Consider the following 8,118-nt stretch of genomic DNA (forward strand, 5'->3'; position numbering starts at 1 on the left):
CAGGAAAGTGCAGCCTCAAGACCCCGTGTCATTCCGCTTTCTCGCTCTCTTTCCCTGGGATCCAGAACCTCCGCCCTCCTTTTAGGTGCACTGGCTGGGGAGAGGCTGTGGCGGGAGCGGGAGCACGCGGGCAGCGGCTCAAGCGGGGCAGAGGCTGCAGCGGGATCAGGAGCGGGCGGGCAGCGGCCTGAGCCGGGCAGAGCCTGCAGGGGGATCGGGAGCGCGCAGGCAGCGGATCGAGCGGGACAGAGGCTGGAGCGGGAGCAGGAGGGCGCAGGCAACAGCTGGAGCTGGGCAAAGGCGGAGGCGGGAGCGGGAGCGTGAGCGTCGGGGCAGCGGCGGGAGAGGGGCAGAGGCTCGAGAGGGGCAGAGGCTGCAGCTAGATAGGGAGTGGGCTGGCAGCGGCTCTAGCGGGGCAGAGGCTGCAGCGGTAGCGGGAGGGCGTGGGCAACAGCTGGAGCTGGGCAAAGGCTGCGGTGGGGCGGGAGCAGGAGGGAGTGGGAAACAGCTGGAGCTGGGCAAAGACTGCTGCGTGAGCTGGAGCGCTAGCGTGCGGGCAGAAGCTCCAGCGGGGCAGAGGTTGCGGCGGGATCGGGAACGCGCAGGCAGCGCCTCGAGCGGTGCAGAGGCTGCAGCGTGATCGGGAGCGCGCAGGCAGCGGCTCGAGCGGGGCAGAGGCTGCTGTGGGATCAGGAGCGGGTGGGGAGCGGCTCGAGCCCGGCAGAGCCTGCAGGGGGAGCGGGAGCGCACGGGCGGCGGCTCCAGCCAGGCAGAGGCTGCAGCGGGATCGGGAGCGCGCAGGCAGCGGCTCGAGCAGGGCAGAGGCTGCAGCCAGATCGGGAGCGCGCGGGCAGCGGCTCCAGGCGGGCAGAGGCTGCAGCGAGATCGGGAGCGTGCGGGCAGCCGCTGGAGTGAGGCAGGGGCTGCAGTGGGATCGTGAGCACGGGCAGCGGCTCCAGCAGGGCAAAAGCTGCAGCGGGATCGGGAGCAAGCGGGCAGCAGCTCTAGCGGAGCAGAGGCTGGAGCGGGAGCAGGAGGGCTCGGGCAACAGCTGGAGCTGGGCCAAGGCGGAGGCGGGAGCGGGAGCGTGAGTGTGGGGGCAGCGGCGGGAGAGGGGCAGAGGCTCGAGAGGGGCAGAGGCTGCAGCGTGATCGGGAGAGCCAGGGCAGCGGCTGCAGCAGGGCAGAGGCTGCAGCGGGAGCGGGAGGGCGTGGGCAACAGCTGGAGCTGGGCAAAGGCTGCGGTGGGGCGGGAGCAGGAGGGGGTGGGAAACAGCTCGAGCTGGGCAAAGACTGCAGCGGGAGCTGGAGCGCTAGCGTGCGGGCAGAAGCTCGAGCGGGGCAGAGGCTGCAGCGCGATCGGGAGCGCGCAGGCAGCGGCTCGAGCGGGGCAGAGGCTGCTGCGGGATCAGGAGCGGGTGGGCAGCGGCTCGAGCCGGGCAGAGCCTGCAGGGGGAGCGGGAGCGCACGGGCGGCGGCTCCAGCCAGGCAGAGGCTGCAGCGGGATCGGGAGCGCGCAGGCAGCGGCTCGAGCAGGGCAGAGGCTGCAGCCAGATCGGGAGCGTGCGGGCAGCTGCTCGAGCGGGGCAGAGGCTGCAGCGGGATCGGGATCGCGCGGGCAGTGTCTCCAGCTGGGCAGAGGCTGCAGCCTGAGCGGGAGCGCGCGGGCAGCCGCTCTAGAGAGGCAGAGGCTGCAGCGGGATCGTGAGCGCGGGCAGCGGCTCCAGCAGGGCAAACGCTGCAGCGGGATCGGAAGCAAGCGGGCAGCAGCTGTAGCGGAGCAGAGGCTGGAGCCGGAGCAGGAGGGCGCGGGCAATAGCGGGAGCTGGGCAAAGGCGGAGGCGGGAGCGGGCGCGTGAGCGGGGGGGGAAGCTGCTCGAGAGGGGCAGAAGCTCGAGAGGGGCACGGGCTGCAGCGGGATCGGGAGGGCGCGGGCAGCGACTCAAACAGGGCAGAGGCTGCAGCGGGATCGGGAGCGCCAGGGCAGCGGCTCGAGCCAGGCAGAGGCTGCAGCGCGATCGGGAGCGCACGGCAGCAGCTCGAACGGGGCAGAGGCTGCAGCGGGAGCAGGAGCGGGAGCGTGCATGCAGCGGCTGCAGCGGGGCAGCGGCTGGAAAGGGGCAGAGGCTGGAAAGGGGGGCTGCATAGGGAGCGGGAGCTGGCGGCAGCAGCTCCAATGGGCCGACGCTGCAGTGGGATCGGGAGCACGCGGGCAGCGGCTCTAGCGGGGCAGAGGCTGCAGCTGAGCGGGAGCGCTGGAGCGCTGAGGAGGCCGCTGCAGCGCTGACGCTCCTCAGAAGCAGCTGGACTCTCCTACCTGCTGCTGCAGGAATCTGTGGCAACACGTTGCTTTGGTGGAAGAATGTGAAGCAAGTTGAGCTTCACAGAGACACTAACTGCAGAAGAAGTGCTTCAGCAGCCACTTCAGATGACTGTGGAGGGTCTTTGATGCTGCACCAAAACTCAACTGACAAATACTAGGTTTTTAAAGGCCAAGAAGCTTTAGAGAAGAAAATTTCCAGAAAAATGGCTTTGGTTTGAGGAGAACACCCGTGAACAAAGAAAAACGGAAGCACTCCCCTCAGGACAACCTCGGGATACGTCACTTCACAGACTCGGCTGGAGGTTTTTACCCACATGGGCCCGGCCTCTTCTTCTGTCTGTCTCTGAATCTGCCTGAGAAAAGATCTGCAGATGGTTATGGCCACTGCCTCATTTCCAGTTTCCAATATTCTGCAAGTTTCTTTCTTGGCCAATTCTAATCTGGAAGAAGAGACGGAAGGAAACTGTGGAAAATGTAATTAATTCCCAGCTTAGCTGCACTGACAGAGTACAAAGCACCAGAGTGTAATGCCACATACTGTCTTTTTTCTAAGGCATAAATATGAGACTTACCAAATTATTTTCTAGATAAGAAATATCAAAGAATTTTCTAGAGAATTTCCCCTATTTTACAAAAAAAAAATTTTTTTTTTTGCAAAAACTGAGAAGAAAATCTCATTTATTTTGTTAATGCATACCACCCATATAGGCGCTATAGAGTTGAATGATTTTTTTTCCCCCAAGGATTAAAGTTCTTAACGTTGCGGTCACATGGAAATCATCCTTAATTTTAACCTAAAGATTGACTGGTGCATATTCTTCAGATATTTCAAGCAAAACTTAGCAGTAATGTATTATTTTTATCATCAGAAAAACGTTAACTGTCAATTACACACACACATGCATAATTATATAATACACACATCTCCATGTACGGCGGCACTTCACAAAGCTCAGGGAAGATTCATATTATCTTTCAATTCTATTTTTCCACAAACATTTTGAAGTTCTCAGATACCCATATATGCAGGATGTTATATGGCTTTTTACCTGTATACAGTGCTCACTGTTTTCTATTCATAAAAAATTTAAATTAGAACCATAGAAGCATCATTATACCCTCCTTACAGGTTTCTTTCTAGATAGTAAAGGTCTATGAAACACACAAACACTGGTTAATAATATGCTTCATCTTCTTATCATATCTTCTCACCACAGACTTTTTCATTGCAGCATGGACAGAGGCTTAGATTTCATGTTTTAAGAGCATAAAAATATCCATCGACAGCAAGTTTTTATAAATAGAGGGTCTTGAAGGGTCTTAGATCCACAATTTCTTTTGGTAATTTTAAAAGATTATTATTATTTTTAACGGACACCTAATAACTGTACATATTTATGGGGTACATTGTGATTTTTTTAATTAAAAACCTAGCTGATTTTATTATTATTATCAATACCAAGCAAGTCTTTAAATCAATGAAAATTTAATTAAGCATAAAGTTACTTTCACATTTGTCTACAACCGTAGTAAATACAGTTCTTGGCATAAAGACACAGCCCTTGGAGTTTAAAACATCCCCAACTGCAAGATAACCTAAATAAATTTCCCATTATTGTTTATGTAATAGTGGGTTAGTTAATCAAATTAAAATAATTATACAATCTAGGATAAAATAAAATGGAAATAATTTACTCACGAAATTCATATTTAAATCATCTTTATTTACAAAATAGTATCCTGAGAATTATAATTCCATTAAGCTTCAATTTGAGCAAAAATTGTAGTTACTTAAACTGAAAATGAAAGATAAGTCAAAACTATTTATGAAGAGAGACCAAAAATATCATCAGGTTTCTTGCTGTGCTTCTGGATTTCAGGAGCAGGCTCATTTGAGCACGGAATCGACCCTGAAGGGAACTCACCCCTACTTTCAGAATGTGGGGGTGGAGGTGACAATCCAGCTCCTAGAGGAACATAAGGAGGAAATCCCCTCAGTGAATAGACATTTCTCATTGCAAATGGAGGTGGTGGCTGGACAGAGAAATCCCTTGGTAGAAAATAATTTTGAGGAGCTCCATACATGCTTCCTGGAGGAGGTGGAGGAAAAGGAGGTTCTCTTCTCATGAATGGACCCCTCCTATCCACTGGAAACAATGGACCTCTGATTGCAGGAAAAGGTGGAGGAGCAAAGCCAGGGCCACTTGCTTCCCTTTCAGCAGGCACAGATGAATGAGGCACATTTACATTACCAAGGTCGTCTTTGGTATCATTTCTGCTGGATTCCGTTTGTGAGGGCTTTGGCCCATCCACTTTATCCAAAGAAGCCAGGTGAAAACTTCTCAGTTCTGCTGGGCCAGACGGTCCACCAGGATTAGGATCAAAGCCGTCTTGCCTTTGTGGAAGAAGAGCTGGATCAGAACATGGGTGGCCTGGTGGAGGAATCATCATCCTTCGGTGTTGTTCCCACGGAGGTGACAGGAACCCAGATGGAGGTGGTGGCTGCACAGGGAAATCCCTTGGGAGATAATAATTTTGAGGAGCTCCATACATGCTTCCTGGAGGAGGTGGAGGAAAAGGAGGTTCTCTTCTCATGAATGGACCCCTCCTATCCACTGGAAACAATGGACCTCTGATTGCAGGAAAAGGTGGAGGAGCAAAGCCAGGGCCACTTGCTTCCCTTTCAGCAGGCACAGATGAATGAGGCACATTTACATTACCAAGGTCGTCTTTGGTATCATTTCTGCTGGATTCCGTTTGTGAGGGCTTTGGCCCATCCACTTTATCCAAAGAAGCCAGGTTAAAACTTCTGAGCTCTGCTGGGCCAGACGGTCCACCAGGATCAGGATCAAATCCGTCTTGCCTTTGTGGAAGAAGAGCTGGATCAGAACATGGGTGGCCTGGTGGAGGGATCCTCATCCTCCGGTGCTGTTCCCACGGAGGTGACAGGTACCCACATGGTGCTCCATGAGAATCGGTTAACCTATCACAGCCCGATTCTCCTCTTTCATTGGTCATCTGGTGATCCAGAGTATTCTCTGGGCCTCTTGAGCCTCTTCCTCCTCCTCGCCCTGGAGTCAAAGGTGCGAGTCTGAGTGGAGAGAGAAAAGCTCTCGTTTCGGATGAGGGTCGACCCACTGGTGAGGCACCACATGGGGAATGCTCTCCGCCAAATGCTGTCTTTGGAACATCAACTACATATGGATCTTTTTTGAAAAGTTCAAATTTAAACTCTTTTTCAGCTAATTTTTGTCTCTTGGAAACATTTACTTTCCTTAAATACCTGAGGTGTCTTTCAGCAGTCTCAGCTGCCACCCAGCTGCCATGCGCTTCTTTCTCATAGGAAGTCATCTGCCCTTGATAAGAACGAACGCTTCTCTCCAATTCTTCTTCTGCATCTCTGGCTCTCCTTCTGTAGGTCTCCAGTTCCTCAGCTGCATGGCTCATCTTCTCTTCTACTTTGGAAAGTTTCTCCTCCTTCTCTAACCGGTCCTTTTCCTCTGCTATTAACTTCCTGTGGAGTTTCATTCCATTTTCTTGATACAGTTCAGTCATTCCTTTAAGTTTCTGCCGAAGCTTCTGATTTTCACTTTCCAACTGTGTGTTTTCTGACTGTAAAGATGCTTGTTCAGTCTGGAGATTTGTAATATGCTCTATAAGCTCTTCCTTTGTTTTATCTACTTCAGACAACTCAGTGTAAATTTGGTTTCTTTCTCCTTCTAGGGTTTTGAAAGAAGCATTTAACTTAGCAGTGTGAATCAGTTTCTTCAAAGCTCCTTCTGGCGGATCATCTAAGCGAGCACCATTTTGTGATTCGCTCTTCATCTCCAGTTCCAAGTCATCAGCCATCATGTCTTCTCTAAGCACAGCAGCCCAGTCTGTCATCTTGAGCAAGCGTTCAGCCAGAGACTTGATGTGATTTTCTTTATCACTCAGAACTCGTTCTGCCTGGACTTTGGAGTTTTCAAATATTATTTTCTGTTTATTAAGTTCACTCACTTGTTCTTTCAATACTTCCGCTTCTTGTAAAAGCTGTTTCTGGCTTTCCTGAAGTTGGGAATTTTCATTCAAGGCGTCTTTTATTGCCACCTTCAGACGTTCTTCATTCATTTGAAATATTTTGCAGATTAGTTTGGCTTCAGCTACTTGTGACTGGATGGATTTCGATTCATCTTCTAGGGACTGTATCCTTTTTGAAATATCCGCCATCAATTCATCTTGCTCACAATGTTTAGATTTCTGTTCCTTTAATTCTTTTGCTAGAAAGACTATTTCATCCTCAAGTTTAGATTTGGAGCTGCTCAGCTTTTCATAGGTTGCCTCCAAGCTTTGTGCTTCTGTTGACCCCTTCTCAAAGCTGGCATCCTTCACAGCTGACTCCAAGCCTTCATACTCCTCTTGAACAACGCAAAGTTTGTCAAGTAGTTTACATTTTTCTTCAATTAGTCCAGAAAGCTTTTCAGCAAGCTTTTTCTCTCTTCTTACATAAAGCCGGCTTCTCACCGATCGAACACTTCTCCACAAAAACAAGAGAATCAAAAATCCAGTAAGAGCCGCACATGTCACCAGTTCCCACGGAAAACCAGGGCCCGGTCTCAGGTCTTCAGGCAATGCTGCCACAGTCCTGCACAGCTTTCCCAGGACCAACCCCAAGTACGGCTGAGGGGCAGCCCCGGGCACCTCCATGGCGCCGAGGCTGCTCCGGCTGTGGCCACAGTAGCCACGGCCTGGCCGGGCCACCACCAGCAGCTGAGACAGCTCTGCGTTCTGTCGGGAACGCGAACCGGCCCCGGCGACAGCAGCAGACACAGCGCAGCCGGCCTTGAGGGGAGCCGGGGAGCACTGGCGCCCACCGGCCTCAGGCGTCCCCCACCGCGCACCATGGTAACCAGGCCCCTTTGTGACGTCACTTCCGCCACGCGGTTCCGGAGCCTGCCCCGCGCCAGCCTGTGACACACGCTGTCCTAGCCACCCCCACCTCGGCTTGGTTTTGGCCGGGCCACCGCTGGATTTGAATCCATGTTTATAATGATCAAATCTGGGTAATCAGCATACTCATCACTCAAATATTTGTCATTTCTTTGTGCTGGGAAAATTCAAAATCCTCTCTTTTAGCTATTTGAAATTATCTAATAAATGCGTGCTGACTCTAGCCACCTTACAAAGCTGTAGATCAGTACAAATAGTTCCTCCTGTCCAGCTGCAACTTTGTATCTGTAACCTCTGCCTTTCCCCTCCTCGCCCTACCCTTCCCAGCCTCTAGTGACCACTATTCTGCTACTTCTAGGAGATCAACTTTTCCTTTGGCAATTTTTTAAAGGAAATTTTGCGATTTTAATTTCTTTCAGAGGAGCATCCTTCCTTAGATATCTGCCAAGGAACAAAAGTGTTTTCTTTGGACTAACTTTGCCAAAATAGCCGTAGAATGTGGCAATGGGAAGAGGCCTGAGACACTCTGGGCTTCAGCTGGCCCAACGCTTTCTTTATAGGTAATGAAGCAAAGGTCTACAGTAAGTGCACTACTTGTCCAGGGCTGTTTAGCTATTTAGTGGCAGAAGTGTGTTGTATTTCGGGATCTGCTGGATGTCAGTGAAATGCTCTTTGTTTAAAAAACACTTTATTGAGGAATATTTTAGATACCTTGTAATCCACCCATTTCAGGTATGCAATTCAATGAGTTCTAGTAAGTTCATCAAGTTGTGCAGCCATCACCACAAATCAGTTTTAGAACATTTTCACCACACCAATAAGATCTCCTGTACCCATTTATTCTTTTTCCCCCCCAATTTTATTGGT

At 51.2% G+C, this 8,118-nt stretch overlaps 1 protein-coding gene across 1 annotated transcript; it reads right to left on the minus strand.

The window, feature by feature from the left end:
• Positions 1-4,171: 4,171 nt before the first annotated feature.
• On the minus strand, positions 4,172-7,008 carry LOC134363393 (melanoma inhibitory activity protein 2-like). The gene is given in 4 exon segments (XM_063078994.1): positions 4,172-4,197; positions 4,200-4,824; positions 5,287-5,381; positions 5,493-7,008. Coding segments are annotated over 4 exon segments (2,262 nt in total).
• Between the last annotated feature and the right edge of the window lie 1,110 nt (positions 7,009-8,118).

This window comes from Cynocephalus volans, chromosome 14 (genome assembly GCF_027409185.1).
Source record: "Cynocephalus volans isolate mCynVol1 chromosome 14, mCynVol1.pri, whole genome shotgun sequence".
In the NCBI taxonomy this organism is placed as follows: domain Eukaryota; kingdom Metazoa; phylum Chordata; class Mammalia; order Dermoptera; family Cynocephalidae; genus Cynocephalus; species Cynocephalus volans.